At 51.8% G+C, this 19,785-nt stretch overlaps 1 protein-coding gene across 2 annotated transcripts in view; it reads left to right on the forward strand.

Annotated features, from left to right (window-relative positions):
- TRAPPC9 (trafficking protein particle complex 9) overlaps positions 1-19,785 on the forward strand; it is a 555,131-nt gene that overhangs the window by 414,029 nt on the left and 121,317 nt on the right. For both annotated transcript variants that reach the window (XM_039232979.1, XM_039232980.1), the window contains one exon: positions 3,490-3,643. In XM_039232979.1, coding sequence (XP_039088910.1) covers positions 3,490-3,643 — 154 coding nt within the window. The remainder of the gene's footprint in view (positions 1-3,489; positions 3,644-19,785) is intronic.

The raw sequence follows: 19,785 nt of genomic DNA on the forward strand, positions 1-19,785 counted from the left end.
GAGCAACGACCCCGCCCAGGGTGCCCAGCCACCCCCCACGGCGCTGTCCCTGGTGCTGCACGTAATACAGCAGGTTCCCGTGGGGTGAGAGGTCACTCATCAAGACTGGGCTCTAGGAAAATGGGTTGTCGCCAGCTGCCCTCTCCTTCCTGGCGGTGAGGATGGAGGGGGAGGTGGTGATGTCTGGGGGCTGTACTCTGAGACCACATAGTGATGTCGAGGCTGTGACCCTAGTCGGTACTCAGTTTCTTGGTACCTCAGCATCAGCGCCTGTGGGAGAGTAGGGGTGCTGCCTCTGGGATGCTCACAGCTCTGTCACAGGTGGTGGGGGAGTGGCGGTTTATTCACATGGCAGCAGGCTTCGCGGTCATTAGGTCTGTGTCCCAGTCCAGCTCTGCGCACAGCATGAGCAAATGGTAATTTCCTTTTAGGTGCTCCGCCTGGGCAAGAGAGCGAGCCAAGTGGAGCGAAAAACAAAACAGTGGTACTGAGTCTGAGCTGAGGCCCTTGACGTGGGGCAGTAGCTTGTACTCATAGAGCCTCCTCACAGCTGTGAAAGAGCAAACCGCACCCATCCTTACGCTTGCTGTAATAAGAAAGATCAATGTGTGTGCAGGGTACTTAGCATAGGGCCTGGCACATAGTAGGTGTCCGTTACATTTCATTTTCTTTCCCCTTCCGCCTCGCGGGCACACATGGCTATGATTTCATCAAGGCTGGAGAGGGTCATGTAGTCTGATGCTTACTTCATCAGAGATTGTTCAGAAAAGCCCTTCAGGTGATTACACAAATGTAATCCTAATGACCACGGCGTCCGTTTCTGGCCCTGGGGACCCAGCCTGCCAGGGACGCTTTCTCCTTCTGTGTTTAGCAGGAAGATCCTGGTATCCAGAACGTTTCCAAACCCCTTTTAAAGGTGAAAGTTATTAGTTCCTTTTGGGTTATCAGGTGATGAACTGAAATTGGCCTTTTTAGTGAAACTTAGGAATATTCTGACCTTTAGCTAAAAGAGAGCACTTGTTTGGTTTACAATCCCTTCGAGGTGGGGGACTAGGAAGAGCCTACACTGAGTGAGAAATTAGAGGCACCCCTGCTGGACATGTAGACCCCTCACAGGGGAAGAAATGTATGTACGAAAAATGGCTAATAAGGTTCTCAAAAAAGTGTTCAATTTCAGGAGCGATTCAGACCTGCAAATTAAAACATCGGTGAGGTAGCATTTCGCCTCTTCCTAGCAAAAATGGAAAATCGATCATGGCCAGTATTGGCAGGGGTGCAGGGAGAGGGGTACCAGCCTCGTCGCCTGGGGCGCACATCACAGCAAACGCCTTTCCGAGAAGGAACTTGGCATCCGCCTGCCAGCCTTGACCTTTTCCACCCTCTCAATTCAGTCTCTGCTTCTAGATATGGACCTCAACACGCAGTGTAAATGCAGACAGGAAATTGAAGCACAAAGATGTTTAGGATGGTTTTCAGTAGTAAGTTTTTAAACATGGAAAATATCTGAAAATAGGGGAATTGTTCACTAAGCGAAGATAGGGCTGTGTGATGAGATGTTCTACAGACTGATTTTTAATGATGTGAACGTGTTCATAGTATATTGAGAGAATAAAACAAGATATAAAGTTCACGTATATATGTGTGCACTTGTATAAAATGAAACAGATGATAACATACACCTATAACAGTTTGAACTGCATTAAAATACAAATACTTAGAAAAAAGATTCTAGAATTAAAGTGTTACAATTAAGGTTGAGTCTTTTTTACTTTATTGTGCTTTTTGCTGTTTTCCCAACTTTTTCCGGTAAGCCTGTCGACTTTTACAGGCAGAAAAGAGAGTCAGTGTGACTCTGAAATGTCGTTCTTGCTCCGGAATGCCGTGTTCTATGTACGCACACAAGTCTCTTGTTCTCGGGGGGGTCACTGGGCTTCAGACATCTCCCGGCAAAGGCCATACATTTGTTGACACCCCAGTAGTTCTCTGCAAGCTGTTATGGTTGTTGGGGTTGAAAATTGGGTGTGTACACCCTGAACTGGGAAGCGATTCGTCTCCTCTCTGGGTTTTCCCAGGGAATAGCTCCAGGGCCGATTCGAGCACGCTGCGTTTGGCCAGATGTTTTGGCCACAACACAATCTGGGATGACACAGACACTCACTTTGATCCTTTGACCAAATGACTCTGTCAACTTTCAGTTGAGCCAGAACTGCGGGGCCCTCACATGAAAAAAACCTCTTCTTCCCCTTCTCCTTCCATCTATCCATGGAACACCCCTTTATTGAGCACCTCCTGTATGCTTGATTCTGTGCTAAGAGGCAGGGTTGCAAGCATCAGTGAGACACAGCCTCTGACAGCATGAAGGTCATGGTCGGGAGCCGAAGCAGGCTACAAGGAGCTAATTAGAGCATGCACACCCATGTGCTACCTGGCATCTACACGTCAGGTGCCATAGGGTCTGGGGGTATAGCACAAGGACACAGGTGCAGAGGTCAGGCAGCAGTGAGGGGAGGAGGTGAACGCTGGTCCAGGCTGTCAGGGAATGTGCTTAGTTCACATGTTCGTTTCTACAGGGAGTCATTGGCCGAGTTGCAGTGTGCCAGGCGTTATCCAGGCCTGGGAGACTGTGGAGCAAGACCACACAGACCTCTGTCCTCAGGGAGCTAAACTGCAGTAGAGCTGATGGACAGTGAAGCCCACAAATACGAACCCACTACGGCTCGTAGTAAATGCTGTGGCAGAAGTGAATGCTGCCATGGAGGGAGGCAAGGCGGAGATAGGAGGGTGCTGCTGTGGGGGTGGGGCGTGCCCAGAAGCTCAGACCTCGAGAGTGCGGGGCTCCACCTGCACATGGGTCAGGAGAAGCAGCACTAAGACTGAGGCAGAAAGAGCCTGCTGTGTTCTAGAAACTTCCGGAAGGTGGAGAAGGCTGGACACAGCCAGCAGGCAGGGAGGCTTTGTGGAGGGTGTGTTAGTTAAGCAGAAACCTGAAGGGCAGGGTGTCACAAGACAGGGTCCTGGGTGCGGGGGCCAGAAGGAGACAGGCAGGGCGTAGCTGGCCAGGCACAGTGTGTGTGAGCAAGTCCTGTGGCTGAGGGTAAGGTGGGGGTGATGGGCAGGGCCCTGATGAGGAGACTTTGGGGGCCCCCGGGGTCGAATAATTGCTAGTCCTCTCTGATCTTCTACACGGGGTCCCGTCTGCCTTGTCCTGTTCTAGAAATTACATTTCCTTCGGGGGATGCAAGTCTGCTCTGAGGTTGGGAGCTCTGGCTGTGTCTTCAGCTCTAAACTGTGTGTTGGACCAGCTCTGAAGCCAGCACTACCCTGGGAGTCTATTATTTCATTTTCTTGGAACGAATCCGTTATGAATTACTAACGATAATGATTCATTATACAGTCTCACGCTGGCATGTGCTGATTCTCCAACAGCCAGCAGAAGACATTGCCCTGCTGATTAATTCTCTGCTATTTCCCGCCCCCCCCTTCTCTTAGAATGGCCATTCAAGTGGACAAGTTCAACTTCGAGAGTTTCCCAGAATTCCCTGGGGAGAAGGGACAGCCTGCAAATCCGAAGCAGCTAGAGGAGGAGAGGCAGGAAGCCCGCGGCCTGGAGATCGACAGCAAGCTGGACGTGCACTGGAGAATCATATCCTTTTCACGGTGGCCGCCTTGGCCTGGCACACCCCGCTCGGGGGCTCTGCCCACTGGGAAGGACCCAAGAGGGCTTCACTGTGGCACCGTAGGCACACACATCTTAGCTGGGGCGTGTCAAGGAGACAGGACTCCACAAATGAGGTATCGATTCAGGATGAGGAAAGGCCATTCCCCTGGAATGTCTTGGATCATGTGTTTCTTGCCGGTGGGGATGTCTGTGTTAGTGACCCATTCTCGTGCCCTGCTGTCATTGCTGGACCCCAGGAGTGCCATACACTGACCATTCCCTCCAGGACGCAGCTGTCCGGGAGACTGAAATCGGACTGCACGGCTAACCGAGGCAGGGGAATACTGAGGGGCTTCACAGGGACGGTGCTGCCCGAGGGTGCCTGGGGCAGCCCTGGCCCCGCTGTGAACGTGAGATGTGCCCGGCTCACAGCAGGTGCTCTGCCCCTGAGAGGATCCCAGGCGCGTTGTGTGAGCATTCGACTGTCTCACAGAGCACCTGCTCTTGGTTGGGAATTGGTCGAGACACTTAGGCTGAGATGGAAAGAGGGGCCTCGGTGCAGCTTCGTGGCCCCATGGGGTGTGGCTCGCCAGCTGGGGACCCCATGCACTTCAGGGGCACAGTGGGGTATCGTGCCATGTCTGTGAGGTTCAGGGGTAGAAGCTGTGTGGGCATGGGGCCTTCGGGGAAGGCTCCCCAGAAGGGGGGCGTTAGAGTGGCTTTTGTAGGGCGAGTAGATGTTTCTTCAAGGGATGAGGGTGGGGGGTGCCCAGCGGTCCCAGTGTGTAAGAGGAGGGATGGCTCATTCAGAGTGGCTCCCAGGGAACGGCAGTTCTGATGGGGATGACTCACACGTGTGCTGTATGGCCTCAGATCATTCTAGACTGAAAATTCCCTGGATTCTAGAAAGATCCTCAGTCTGCAGGTGGCAGTTTCCAGGAGTAGAGACATGTTGCTTTTTGCCCACTACAGTGGATCTGAGGCTGGTAGTCCCTGCCCCCAAGGAGCGGGGACAAAATAAGCCAGAATTTGGGAGCAAGACACTAAACCCAGTCCCTGGAGACTCAGAACCTCAGTGGCACACCACGGAGTTGAGGTGTTTGCCTTTGTACAGAAGGCGGTGGAAAGGAGGGATGAATGGGGTCCTCCCTGTCTCGGGCCCACCCAGAGCTCAGCTTGGGGTTGGAGCCCAGCCAGTGCCTACTGGCGACAAAGCCCAGAAGGAAGCAGCATTCACCCGCACACCCGGCCATCTCCTTTACCACTCCTGTCTCTGACTCACGCGCTTGCACCCCTGGGGAGAGGTTGGCTGGGTCGCCTCTGAGTCCAGCCAGGACATGGTGAGGCTGGCTGCCTGGTGTGGGGTGGCCTGTCCTTAGGGAAGATCGAGAACCCTGCCCCCCACCCTGTTCTGCTGGGAGATAGCAGAGCTCTCCGTGGCCGTGATGCTGATGCTGAGGTGGGGGGCTTGGGGTGGAGGCACTGTGACCTCTAGATGCTCATGTCCCCCCGTGAGCCGGGACATGCCCTGCTCCTAGGCCTCCGGGCTTGAGTTTCACGCAGGGAGCTTTTCTCAGACCAGCAGGCCAGGCTGAGAATGAGTTCGCCTCTGCCCCGTGGAGGAAGGGGCAGTGTGTCGGGGGGGGGGGGGCCCGGCAGGAAGGCATCTGTCTCCTGAGTGTCTCACTCTGGGTGAAGATAGAAATAGGGAGCCTCGGAATCGGGGGGGTATGTTGCACCCCTCACTCCTGCTGGTAGGGCTACGGCAGCACCTGCTGGTGACGCGCCTGCCCCTTCCCAGGTGCTGCCCAGGGCTGGCCCGGTCGTCGTCCATGGTCTCAGGTCCCAGTCTGCGGGATGACAACCTGTCCAGTTCACACGGAGGAAGGGGGAGAGCAGGCGCTTAGCAGGAGCCGTTAGTCGTCCTGCAAGCCAGCGGCCCTGGCAGGATGTGGTGCCTCCTAGACGGATGCTGCTGGCCATCAAAATGCTTACGTTCTTTGTAAACACTGACCCAAAACATGCTGAAAATGTCTTTGGGTTTCTCTGCTTTTAGCTCTGCCTCCTTTAAGAGGTGACATCCCCATTTTCTGTATTTGCTTAATCATGCAACAGATACTTACTGAATATGTACCATGTGCCAGGCACATCTGTCTCCTAGATGTACTGATGGGAAGTTTTTGAGAGACCGTCCCTGCAGGTGGATTCCATTAAAGAGAATGAACAGTAGGACATCTCTCTCTCTCTCTCTCTCTCTCTCTTTCCCTCTCTCTTTCATCTGGTAATGACATCTGGCATGGGATGAATAGCAGACTTCTGCTATTGTAAACCTGGATTCAAGCAGATGGAAAGACCAAAGATTGAATTGGCTAATAATTTTATGATGCATTTTAGTAATATTTTCTCAATATTTAGACTTTATACCAAAATTCGAGCCTAATTTGACACTCATCTAGAGTAATGAAAGTGGCCCACATGTAGCACGTAAGGCAAGCTAGGCACATTTCCGTGGCGACTGTGGACCCGTGAGTCTCTGGGCCCGTCAGCGTCACATCTGTAACACCAGGGCAGCAGACGGGAACTCCGGCCCCCCCGCTGACCTGTGATGAGCTGTGTGTATTGTCGTGCTCCGGTGCTGGGGTCCTGGACGTGCCCCCAGGCTAAGGGGACGAGCAGACACAGAGATGGGCTCTTACAGTGCAGCTTGGAAGGGCTGAGACGGGAGCCTTTCTGTGTGAGCGCCGGCACATTCCGGAGCCCGAGAGCAGCAGGGACCTATGTCGTTCCCTGTGACCGGTAACGCAGCAGGCAGAGCAGAGAGGTGGCAGGGTGCAGGAGCCTCCTGCGCCTGGAGCTGGGCCCTCTGCTCTCCCTCCCTCCCCCTCCCTGCCATGCTCTGAGATCTGTCAGGAAGTTCTTTCTCCCGCATTACTTGTTCCTTGGCGCCAACCTTAGTCGGGTAATTTTCTTTATTCACTTTTCTTATTTTAGAGAGAGTGCATATGAACTGGGGAGGGGATGGGGCAGAGAGGGAGGGGCACACTCAGCACAGAGCCCAACGTGGCGCTCAATCTTAGGACACTGGGATCATGACCAGAGCCGAAACCGAGAGTTACTCAGTGGACTGAGCCACCCAGGCGCCCCAGCCTGGTGATTTTTTAAGGGACTTTCCCTCTTTCTCAAGAGGAACTCGCTTACATGTGATGTGTGCACCGTTTCCCAGGGGTGGGGTGGTCGGTCTGCACAGGCAGCCTCTGTCCGGGACAGCTGGGCTCATGTGGCAGATGGCGGTACTTTTTGGATGGAATATAATGTCCCCTTACTTTCAGCTCCTTTGCACAGTCTAATTTCCACCTTATTACCTGCCAGCTACCGCTATCGGACGGTCTTTACTGAACGTAGGAAACCTTGATGTGGCCCAGATTGTTGGTAGCAGATAATAGCATTCCACACATAATCCGAAAGGTGCCTGTGTTTGGCTTTGGGCCAGGACCAAGGATACCACACTGTTGGGACCGGAGCCCAGGGTCAGAGGCCCAGCTCTGCCGTTTCCAGTGGGAGGCTGTGGCCCGAGGGGCCCCTGTGCTCGTCTGTTCAGCCACGGTGAGAACACCTGCTCTAGTTAGCTGTGAGGGTTAATTCTAATCATCCTGTTACCCTTTTGATCACCTCCTAGGTGTCAACCAAGGTATTTGCTATTTTTTTTTAACCCCAAACCTGCAAAAACAGATAGTAAGTACTCTGTTTTTAAAAATAAGTGCATTTTGGAAGTTAAGTAACTGACCTGAGGGTGACACGGCTGGCCAGACAGTCAGGATCCCAAAACCAGTGTGACCTCCTTGCTGTCTGCGTGAGGCCCCACTTGACCAGGTGTAATCCTAGTTCCTGCCCCTGGAGGGTGTCGGCCCCGTGGGACCCCTTTCCTGCTCCAGAGAAGGCATATCCTGCGCAGAAGACCGTGGGCCGGGCCTCGCCCAGGCCCTCACTTCCGCCTGTGATGGGACCTGCCACAAAGGGTCTGGGACTATAGTTCTGAGTTCCTCGGAGTAGCTGGTTCTGGGGTGCTTGTAGTTTGGCCGTGTCTGTTTTCACTTTCCTTTTGTGGTTCAGGAAAGGAGAGTCCATCAGTGTCTGATGGAGTCTTCCTCATTCTTTGTGGTTGACCTCACGCTTCTGGTCTCCCGAGGAGCCTGGTCCATCACTGACCTCTCCCATCCCGCCTGGCTGGAGCTTGCCCCTTCCGCTGGACTCAGTGCCTAGGTCTCGTTTGCCACTGTCCTTGCAAAGTACAGGGAGGTTTATTTTCCCACAAGGTCATGTCTCCTGTGCCCGGCTGTGCTGTCTGAACCCACGCCACACATGGCCCATTCCTTTAGCAGCTGTTGGCTGATGGCCTGCTTTGTGCTGGGCTTGTGCGGAGCACCAGGGACCTCCGTGATGAGCAAGATCAGGTGTGGGCCCTCCCGCGACAGAGCTGTGTGTCTTCCCCAGCACGTAGGGGTTAAAACCGTTGGCGGATGATTATGCTGCAGACCACACGGTTACCAGCCTCGCTGCGCTGTGCTCGCTGCTGTAGCACGTGTGACAGGAGTTTCCATGCACAGGTGCGTCCTCTTTGAAGCCTGGCTCCTCTTCCAGGGGGCCACCGTGCACAGACTGTCTGTGGTGGAGACAGATGAAGGGCGAGCCAGAGTCCTCTTACCTTCTCCTTTTCCCGGTTTCATTGCAAATGTCCCTCCAAGGAGCATTTCAGGGGTCGGTGAGATACTTGCTGACATATCTGAACCCAACCCCCATGTAGCTTTCATGACAAGAGCCGGGTGCACCATTCAGCTGGTCCCCACAAAGGCCAGTGACCCGGACCATCTGGGCAGCGTCTCCGCCAGGTGGTCTGACAAACATGCATCTCCTCTGTGCTGTCTGGAGACCGTTTGTCACCATCTGGCTGCTTTGAGGGCCAGGTAGAGGCTGGAGGAGCCCAACTGCAGCCCGGGTTTCAGATGCCTGAGGACTGACGTCCCCGCGCGGGAGATGCACTATCTTCACAGCCTGCAGAGGTCACGTAAGCCTCAGTAACTGGGATGCGACAGGACACGGAGCAGCGCGGCTGTTCTGAGCGAGGGGTCGTGGGTGCGTCCAGGAGCCCCAGCGTGCGCGTTGGTAGGCAGTGTCTGCATCTGGCCGTGCAAATACCAGTCACCCTGTGCAAACCCAAGAATCTCCATGGGCTGTGACATTTGTGACTGGTTTTTGCTGGAGTTTGGCAAGCAGAAGCCTACAAGACTAGAGGCGCAATGTCCTCGGTCTTGACCAGGACCGCCGGCCTAGAACACACTACGCCTGGCTTCTCAGCTTTCCAGACTGCAATCTTCCCATGAAGGGAATTTGCCTTCAGCTGACTCCTCCTCCATTTTAAGACCGAGGCAGAGGGGGAGTCGTGTGCACAGTGGATTGCCAAAGGTCGCCCTTTATGCTCCCCACCTGGCTTGTGGTTTATTCTCCCAAGATGCTGCTTCTTGGGGCTGTGTCTTCCCATCCCCTGAAAAAAACAAATCAAATGTCTTAAAACAAGATCTCTTAAAACCCAGGACCCTATGCTTTCCTAATAGTCCTCTGAGGAGATGCTGTTTAATCTAGATGAATTTAATACAAATAGCTCCTGTCATCAGCACAGCTGGCTTCTTGATCACCTGAAGTCGAATACAGGGTTGTGGTTTGTGTCTGCCATTAGGGAGGTTAGCTTCTCCAGCTGTTGGTAATCAATTGGCTCCAAGGTCTTTGATCTCACAGAGGAGCGGCCTTGCCAGCCAGGGAGAGGCAGTCCGCGTGACCACTGGTGCGGCGCGGTGGCCCTGGCTCCTCAGCCTCTGGTGTGCAGAGGGAGAAGGCGAGGAAATGCGGGTTTGATTGCTGCCTTTCCCAGTCCAGACATGGGAGCCAGTTGCTTTGAAAGGAATCAAGGTTTGGCACCCAGCGTAGATTTCAGATTTGGCTCGTGAGCATGAGGAAGGGCTTCCCCAGATGCAAAGCACTCGTTTTAGGTCTGTATGTGTTGTGCGCGCCGTGGTATGTGTGTGGTGTGGGTGGGGCGTATGGTGTGTGCCTGTCGTAGACGATGCATGTGTGTGAACATCACCCAAATCGATATGCACAATGTGTACGTGTGCACTTAACAGCCGCTCCTTCCTCCGTACTTTGGGTGTAACAGTCACTGAGAGCGAGCATATCTATGTAAGAGTCACGAAATGACCACACACGCCCAAATAATACCTGCCAGGAACCAAGCACTGTTCTCAGTAATTTATTTGGATTGACTCACTTTTCACAAAAACCGTAGGAAGTAGTTTTATCCACATTCTACGGGTAAGGAGACTGAGGCCCAGTTAGGTTCACTGACTTGTTTCAAGTCACCGGGCACTGAGTGGCAGAGCTGGGATTTGTACCCAGTTATCTGGCTTCAGAGTCTGTGCCGTTGGGTCCGTGCTGGGGACAGCAGAAGAGCATCTGGTCACTGCCATGGCCTTCGTATTATCCCTGTTTTTCCAGAGGAATCTGAATAAGGCTGCAGTGTGCCTTGGGAACCCCGCTGACTGGTACCACACAGCCCCCTGGAGGGTTCTCCCTATTTCACCTGCTTGCCCCGCAGCCCCACAAGACATGAAGAGAGGAACCACTGCAGGTTGCCCCTGGGCAGCTTGCCATGCTGCATGGCATTTTCTGTCCAGTTTGGGCCTCTGACACCAGGGAGCTGAGCCGAGCTGCAGGCACCCCTCCTGAGATGAGAACAGCTCACATCAGCATTCTCAAAGTTCACGAGGCAGATTGGAAAACACAGTCATGGGAAAGAGGCTTGGTAATCACTTAAAGCAGCCTTTCCATTAGTGTAATTTCTATTTATGACAATCTGCTAATTTATTTGAGCTGAAGTGGGGCTGGTCTAAGTCCTTGCACCTGTAGTTCTTCCAGATCTGGCATGTGGGGTGCAGATGCCATCTTCCTGGGGGGATACCCGAGGTCCAGCCCTGCCCCCTCTGAGAGCACCCTCTCTGGGACACTCACCTAGAAGCCAGTATGGAAGTGACTGCCAGTTGCTCTCATGTGATGGGTTTCCAGCTTTTGCTTGGAAGGCTGTGGGTCACAACTGAGAGTTCCGATCCTGGACCTGCTTTCTCCTATGAGAGGTGTGGCAGTTAGAACTCGGGCCTGTGGGCTCAGAGGAGAGCCTGGTGACCCATTGGGTTCCAGGGTCCCCCAGGGAAGAGTTGGTTGAACAATCACTTTTTCCTAAAACAGAAGACCAGTTCATGGTAAACCTGAGTCACATCAATGAAGACAAGATCTCAAAAAACTGCTCAATGTTTTCAAATTGCAGTACATTCCCAAGTATTTCACTAATGGTCTAGCAGAAGATGAGAGGGAAGGTATTTTATTAACTTCCTGCATTTTCCTTGCATCTGGCTGTTTTTCAAAGATTTGGAAGCAAACATTCATGGTTCCCAAGACACGTAGAATATTAACTGAGTGTGCATGGAGAATGTTGTAAATAAAAAGGCTGTGCCCAAATATTAAGTTTAATTAATAATAATGCATGACTAATAATAATATATAATCCTTGCACAGCAGACTGAGCTCCTTAAAAGTAGGAGGACTCTCATCTTGGTTGGCCTTCCATCCGCAGCAGCTAGCACAGCACACGGAGTGTGCATTAACAAGTACTGGGTGTGAATTGTGGTGCACATGCTGCAGTTGTAGAGGCACACGGGGACAAATGCATGTGACTCGTGCAGGATAGACACACTCCAGGGTTCAGCCACCACAGCCAGGGGAGAAGGAAGGGGTGGCTTCTAGGCTGGGGATGGGTCAGAGAGGACATCTCAGATGCAGTGAAGTTTAAACTCCAGAGACGGGGGTGTGGTCACTAAAAAGACTGAGGAGGGTTCCAGGCGGGGGGAGCACAGAAGTCAAGGCAGGAGGCAGCAGCATCTGCTGTAAGAAGTACTGATGGTTCCACGTGGCTGGTGCACATTCTCGGGTACAAGATGTGCAAGGGGGGAGGTCAGGGAAAAAACCATGGGGAACTTGCATAAGCTTCTAGGGAGTCAGGTTTTATCCCCCAAGCAACAAGTAGAGCCACAGCAGGATTTTGAGCAAGGGAGCATGTCATCAGACTCCCTTTTGGAAGATGGCTCTGGTGGAGCAAAGAGATGCCCCCCTCCTCACCCCACTGCTCTCCGGGCATGGTGTCTCTAGGACATGTTTTTGTATTGTGCGATTGTGCTGCCTTCTTTTGGGACTTTGGTGCAAGAGCCTGGAGAGATGTACAGGACAGTGTAGGTCTGCCTCTGCTGCTCGTGCTCTCGATGAGGCTCTTACATGGTGTTGCATTGACATGGAGGATCACTGCCACGATTGGGGTTCCTCTCAGGCTACAGGTACCTGACATCCATTTCTGCTCTAAAATGTTAGGTGGAGGGGTGCATGGACAGCTCAGTCGGATAAGCATCCAAATCCCGATTTCAGCCCAGGCCATGACCCCATGCTTCATGGGATTGAGCCCCACACTTGGCTCTGCACTGACAGTGTGGAGCCTGCTTGGGTTTCTCTCTCTATCTCTCCCTCTGCCCCTTGCCTGGTCACACACTTGCACGTGGCTCTCGCACACACTCTAGGTAGGTAGGTAGTAGGTAGGTAGGTAGGTAGGAAGGAAGGAAGGAAGGAAGGAAGGAAGGAAGGAAGGAAGATAGGTAGGCAGGTAGGTAGGTAGGCAGGTAGATAGATAGATAGATAGATAGATAGATAGATAGATAGATAGATAAAATGCTACAGTGGAAAACCAGAGTATTGGTGGTGCTCTGAGCCTTGAGTCTAGAAAAGGAGTATAGAATGATGTCTCTCTGAGCATGGGGGTCACTCATATTTGATTGTGTATCTTCTATAAGCATAGGTCCCCTCTCTGCTGGACAGCTCTTGCATGTAGTGAGCATGAGTCTCAGATATGTTCTCACCACGGTGCCCTTCAGGGTAGAGTCCATATGTCATCATGGACTGTACACTCAGAGGCCCAGGTGCACAGTAGGTGCTCAGTAAATGGTCACTCACCCAAGCTTGTGCAGGTAGTGATGTGATGATAAACTGGCCCAGTAGAGATGATAACTTAAAGCTACTAGTACAATTCCTTCTGTGTCATTCCTGGACAAATTTACTCACTCACTTGACTTTTACTGCCTCTCAGCTCCATAGATCTGAATTAGGGACTTAGAGGTAGGAAACCTGGTCTTTGCACCCAAGGTGCTCACCCTGGCTTAATTGGGGAATCAGTTATAGCAATAGAGGTCTGGAGTCTGGGGTAAACAGTGCTGCTGTAGGAATTAGGAGGGAGCCCAGAGCTTAGGGATGGCCTGCCAGGTTTGTGTTGGTGCTCATCATTGGCCAGCTTGGGGCTGTTCTTGCCATGCAGGAAGCATCTTCTCTCCTCTCTCCCCACCCCCCACTCTAAACTCCCCAGGTGGGGTCCTCACTTACACATGCCATATAGTGCTGGAACTAGACACCACACAATCTCATTGTAGGATGTACCCACATACTTTGGGCTCAAGCCAATACTGCTGAACACATCTGGGTGCCTACTACCCTCAGGTCCTATCCCAGAACTTCATGGATAACCTCACAGGAGGAAGAGTGAGCCATTTAGGGTCCAAGAGACTCTTGACCTCAGTAAGGTGCCTTCTGGGCCCCTGTGGCACCTTGAGTCTGTTGCTTTAAAGATGTCTTGCAGGGGAGATCTTGACCCAGTACATCTGCTGCACTGTGGACTTAAGACACATCTCCCTGGACACATGTGGCATGTGTGGAGAACGTCTGGCAGGGAATGAGCAATGCACTTGGAATCAACTGAATGTGAACCTCGTGCTCACCCTTCTTGGCTGTGTGGCTCTGGAGAAGTTTCTTACTATCCTCGAGGAGGTTTCATCAATTTGACACTGTTGTAAGGACTGTATGAGATGATTTGTAGGTAACTAACACATAATACGTGCCCAGGAAAAAGAGGCAGGTATTTATTAAGCACCTACTGTGTGCCAGGCACAGTGCTGGTGACCAGGGACACCACCTACTCTCCTGGGGCTTACAGCCACAAGCAGTCCTCTGAATTCAGCTAAGCAGTTGGGAAGGTATGGCTGCCTGCTGATTGACCTTGCTAGTTTGGGGAGGGTGGGACAGAAGTTCACACTGAGCAAGGTCCAACCCCAGACCCTGGGCCTCATGGCTCAGCACCTCCAAGGGTTTGTGAGCCAGCACCAGGGACTCCAGGTAACTCAGCTTTGTCTTTGAGGCAGAAGTGGCAAGCATGGGGGGCACCATAAAGGGTATTTGGCATTCCCTGCTGGGAGCTAGATGCTGCCCTTGGGGGGCCTCAGAAGCAGAATGTGGGTTGTGCTGACCTGAGCTGGGAGCTTGCATGTTCTGCTTCAGGCACACAGTGTTGATCATTACATGTGAGTGTGGTTTAGGAGACCCACAAAGCCTGGGTCCGTGCTGCAGCATCACATCCTTACCCTCCTAAGGGACAGGAACAGGATCTCCGGGCAAGGACTCCATGACTGCTTGGAGATGTGATGGCCGAGTCCAGGCTGACTAGAAAGGGATTTAAAGGGAGGGAGCATTTTCAGCACCACGGAGAGTTCCCCGCAGGGCCTGCTCCAAGCTGGCTGACCACCTCCACCTGCAGCCTCGGGGCTCTGGCTTGACCCAGCCCCGTGCACAGAAAGACCCTTGTCCATCTAGATGTCCTCTTTGGGGAAGTGTCTGTTCATATCTTCTGCCCATTTCTTCACTGGATTGTTTGTTTTTCGGGTATGGAGTTTGGTGAGTTCCTTATAGATTGTGGATACTAGCCCTTTATCTGATATGTCATTTGCAACTATCTTTTCCCATTCCGTCAGTTGCCTATTAGTTTTATGGATTGTTTCATTTGCCGTACATAAGTTTTTAATCTTGATGAGGTCCCAATAGTTCATTTTTGCTCTTGATTCCCTTGCCTTTGGGGGTGAGTCAAGTAAGAAATTGCTGCGGTTGAGGTCAAGGAGGTTGTTTCCTGCTTTCTCCTCTAGCGTTTTGATGGTTTCCTGTATTACATTCAGGTCCTTTATCCATTTTGAGTTTATTTTTCTGTGTGGTGTGAGAAAATTATCTAGTTTCATTCTTCTGCATGTTGCTGTCCACTTCTCCCAGCACCATCTGTTAATGAATGGATCAGGAAGATGTGGTTTATCTATACCATGGAATACTACATGGCAATGAGAAACAATGAAATCTGGCCATGTGTAGCAACATGGATGGACCTTGAGGGTGTTATGCTGAGTGAAATAAGTCAGGCAGAGAAGGACAGATACCATATGTTTACACATATAGGAGGATTAGGAGGAACTTAATGGAGGACTGTGGGGGAGAAGAAGGGGGGAAATAGTGGGGCAGAGGGAGGGAGGCAAACTATGAGAGACTCTTGAATGCTGAGAACAAACTGAGGGCTGATGGGTGCGGGGAGAGGGGAAAGGGGGTGATGGACATGGAGGAGGGCACTTGTGGGGATGAGCACTGGGTGTTATGTGGAAACCAACTTGACAATAAACTATTTAAAAAAGAAAGAAATGACAAAAAAAGAAAAGAAAAAAGACCCTTGTCTGTCCGGTGGAGGTCGTGGGTCCATGCCCAGTGTACTGTGAGGAATTGATCCACTGTTTAGTGCAAGCTGTCAGAAAGTGGGGTCCAGAACGGGGGCTGTAGGGTCAGACTGCCTGGATCCTGCCACTTCAGAACTGTGTCAACTGTTGCTCTCACCTTGTGCCCAAGTTAAAAAGATTTTTTTTGAAATAGAAATAGCAACTCCTACCTTATATCCATTAGGTTCTGAAGTCTTAAAGATAGCATTAAATTGCAAAGATACTTTATCACTTACCAAAAGGCCTTTCTCATGGGAGGCACTTTGGAAACGTTCTTTCTTTAAAGTAGATTTTTTTTTAATGTTTTATTTATTTCTGAGAGAGAGAGCGAGCAAGGGAGGGTCGGAGAGAAAGGGAGACACAGAATCTGAAACAGGCTCCAGGCTCTGAGCTGTCAGCACAGAGCCCGACGTGGGGCTCGAACCCACGAACGATGAGATCATGACCTGAGCCAAAGTCGGACGCTTAACCAACTGAGCCCCCCAGGAGCCCCTGGAAACTTTCTAATAGAAATGATATAGAATCACCATCATCATTTAGTAGCTGCTACCACCTCTGCCCTTGTTACGGGCATGTTGTGGTTTTGCATTACTAGCAGGTGATGAGGGCGACTGCATGACTGACTGATGGGCCAGCTCTGCATTCGTGTCCAGGCTCAGAAAGAAGACTGGTTTTTGGTGGCTTATGGGGCTGAAAGGGAGGGGGCGTGCATGCAGGTAATTAGCTTTATTAGCTCTGCTGTATAATTTTATGGCTCACGTCCGAAAGCAAATTAATACAGAAATATGCTATTGGAATGGTTTCCAGAGCCCCAGTGCCATTTGGCAACTTTGTAATTACTCATACGCTAACTTGCTCCTCTAACTAATCATTTCAAAGCTTCTCATCCTGGCCCTGTTCATTAGTCACTATTTCTATTTTTCAAGCACCGTGGTGAGATCTGCCTCGGAAGTCTGGCATTTTTTTTTTTTTTCTAAGAGGGAGTAGTATGCCATATTCCGAGGTCTTAATTTGACACCCCTGGAGAGAATCAGGAAAGAAAGAAACATGAAAATGTGCGTGTTAAACCCAAATCCGCAACAACCTGCATGCTGAGCTCCTCTCCCTTCTGACTGGGATGAGGCGTGTTGACTTTTATCAGTCCCTACTCAGGAGCTCCGTCGTGCCCACACGGCCTCAGGTCTACAGCTGCTCCCGCGTTGTTTCATAATGTTATCAGCAGAACTGTATTGTTGACTTTTTCTAAAATGTTTATTTTAAATATGTAAAACATGCACATGGCTCAAAAAAAATTTTTTTAAAAGGTGTTACCATCTTACCCTTCATCCCCGCATGCCCATTTTTCTTCATTTCTCCCACATCTTTCAGAATTTCTCTCTGAAACTACAAATGCAGACACAAAGACTTTTTTTTTATATACAAAAATATTTTGTGTAAAAAGTGTTTTGCATCTTAGTTCTTTTTCACTTAATTGTGGATGCCTTGGAAAACTTTGCATATTCATAGTGAGCTTTCTCCTTTCTCCAATAGCAGAGTGTGAGTCTTATGCCTGTATTCCCACAGCTTGGCCATCACAGGGGTTTTCACACTTTTGGACTTTGGCCGTCTGGAAGCTATAATCTTTTTTTTTCTTTATGTTTATTTATTTATGAGACAGAGAGAAACATAGCACGAGTGGGGAAGGGGCAGAAAGAGAGGGAGACCCAGAATCTGAAGCAACTCCAGGCTCTGAACTGTCAGCACAGAGCCCGACGTGGGGCTCGAACCCATGAACCATGAGATCATGACCTGAACTAAATCAGATGCTTATCCAACTGAGCCACCCAGGCGCCCCTGGAAGCTATAATCTCGAGCAAGTTCTCTTTCTGCAGCTGCCGGTCCGTGGGAAAGGCCCGGGACGCCCGAGCTGCAGGGATCTCTGGGGCACTCCCTGCTCTGTCCTCCCAGCTTCCAGTTCCCTGTCTGTACCATGTCGACTGGAACAGCCCTGGTTGAAGGGAACATGTTTAACACGTGCCACAGAACCTGCCCCGACAGGAACGTCCCCAACATTTGTTCCCTCCCCCCACCCCACACACACCTCTGGGACCCAGTTGTATGTCTTTGAGTTTGAGACTTAGAATCCTCCGGGGGGGTGTTCCGTGTTGGGAATTGGTCACCACTCAGAGTGAATTTCTGTGTGCCTGTGAGCATGTGGGCCATCACATCCCAGCCGAAACCCAAGCCGAAGAACGCGAAAGCTGGCTCACTTTGCCGGTGCCACACGTGCAGTAGTGCTTCCCCTTCATCTCTTTGATTACAGTGAATCAGCGTGCTGTGCAGGGACCCAGTCGTGAGCTAAGGACGGGGGACTTGATGTCATCTTCAGGAAAGAGAACATAGCGTTTCACGTGGTGGCCACAAAGGGAGCGAAGGGAAATGTAACTGCTTTTCATCACTGCCTGGCAAGTCTCTGGACTCTAGTCCTTCATCAGACTCTGCTGGGGGGGATGTTTTCCCAACAGGGGGGTTGTCCCCAGATGGCACCAGGGCCGTGGCGGCAGGGAGATGCTGACCCAAGTGCATAGCAGGGTCGGGCTCAGGGGATTGACTCTGCAGAAGTGATTTACCCCAGGAGGGACACCACTCTTCATGGCCACCAAGTACCTGCACAGTGGTCTGTGGTCTCACTGGGGGCTGGCGTCGCCCCGTTCCTGGGTCATTGCCCTTGGGAGGGAGGTGACCCTGGGTCCTGCTTCCCATGGATCTTGTTCATTCAGGGATTGGAAAAGTGGAGTCCCAGCATAGGACTGACAGGTGCCATCCCCTCTTGAGACTCATCCCAAGGGAGCATCCATTGCCTAAAATCTCTAAGTGCTCTCAGAAGAGATGCTTCCTTGTGTTTCTCCCTGGTGGCGTTGTGGCGGGTTGCACTGAGCTGGCTGGTTGACTGGCAGGGACGGAAGCAGACCAGCCATGCGCTGGCCGTGGTCAGGCTTGCAGTGCTGAGCGCTGGCCACGGAGGAGTCCGCAGAACTGGGCCGGAATTGCCTGCGAGTGCATTTGGGTCCACCTCATGCCCCTTGGAGAAGGAGATGGGCTCACGTTAGCCGCGAAACCCAGCGATGCTCCCTGGTAGCGCCCTGAGCTGCTGAGTAATGGGCCAGGCCTCACGGCCATTCTGTCACTCCCAGCAGGCAAGCTGCCAACCTCTGAGGCTCGTGTCCTCACGTGTTGAACTGTTGCAATAGCTGCTTGTGCCTGGCTGTGCTGAGGGCCCCACAAGGATCCCGTGGTGGTGCCGGAGTAACCCCACCAAGGGGCCCCGTTTCCTTGCTCCAGCAGTGAGTGTTGTGGGGGCCGCCTACCAGCGCAGTTAGTCTCTGATGAAAGCTACCCACGTCCATGTGCTTACAGTCATGCAAATGTGCATGCATGCTTTCACTCATTAAACGACATCAACGTTTATTGGGCTGTCACTGAGCCCCAGGCATCATGCAAGACGCTGCACTTGTAAGAGAGAAAGGTGCCCATGGTACAGCCAGGGAGACAGGTGTTGCGGCATCGGTGCCTGTACTCACTGGAGGATAGCCTTGAATGGAGCATTTTTGGAGCACGCCGTTCTGTTTGCCGTAATTAAATGGGATGTGGGTGTCTATACCCTGGCAGCACAGTGTGAGTTAACGCGTGGAGGAGGCGGCCTTACCCTCACGCCAGCGGGGCGGCCCTCCTCTGCACTTCTTCCTCCCGTGTGGTCATTGTTTGTGTTGCTTTCTTGCCAGTGAGGCCCTCGGGCCTCTGCCTCACAGACCCGCAAAGGGAGACCGGCCTGGGAGATACAGTGGTTTCTCCTGCAGTTTCGTAGGCGAGGGAGAGGCAGCGGGTATCAGGACTGTCTTGGGCAGTTTCTGTGGTGCCCTGGTTTCTTCCCGCGAGAGCCTCTGGCCTGAGAGGTAATTTTTCTCTGTGTTCATTAGGCACTGCCAAGAGGTTGATGTGGGGGTGAGCCCTGGGGGTGCCTTCTCTATCCTGGATGGAGGGAGCGCTGGTGGGGAGGGGAATACCACATGGGTGCTCGTGACTGTACACTGGCCCACAAACTGAACTTTTGACATTCTGGGTCTTACATTGTTGTCTACTGTCTATGGTAGCAGCTTTGAGCAGTGAGTAAGAACAAGACTCTGGAGTGAGACTTCGCGGGCACTAATTGTGGCTGTGTGGCTTTGGGCAAATGTCCTAACCTCTCTGTGCCTCCATTTCCTTCTGTGCCAATTTGGCATAATACTTAGTGACCAACTTTGAGTCACTTAGTTTGTATAATGTGCTTAGACCAGGCCTCACCCAGAATGTGAGTCTGTGCACCCTCACACCTGTGCAAATCCATAGGGTTATGATGGGGTCTGAATGTTTTGCCTGCCCCCCAAAAGCCCA

This window comes from Hyaena hyaena, unplaced genomic scaffold (genome assembly GCF_003009895.1).
Source record: "Hyaena hyaena isolate Hyena2069 unplaced genomic scaffold, ASM300989v1 scaffold_69, whole genome shotgun sequence".
In the NCBI taxonomy this organism is placed as follows: Eukaryota; Metazoa; Chordata; class Mammalia; order Carnivora; family Hyaenidae; genus Hyaena; species Hyaena hyaena.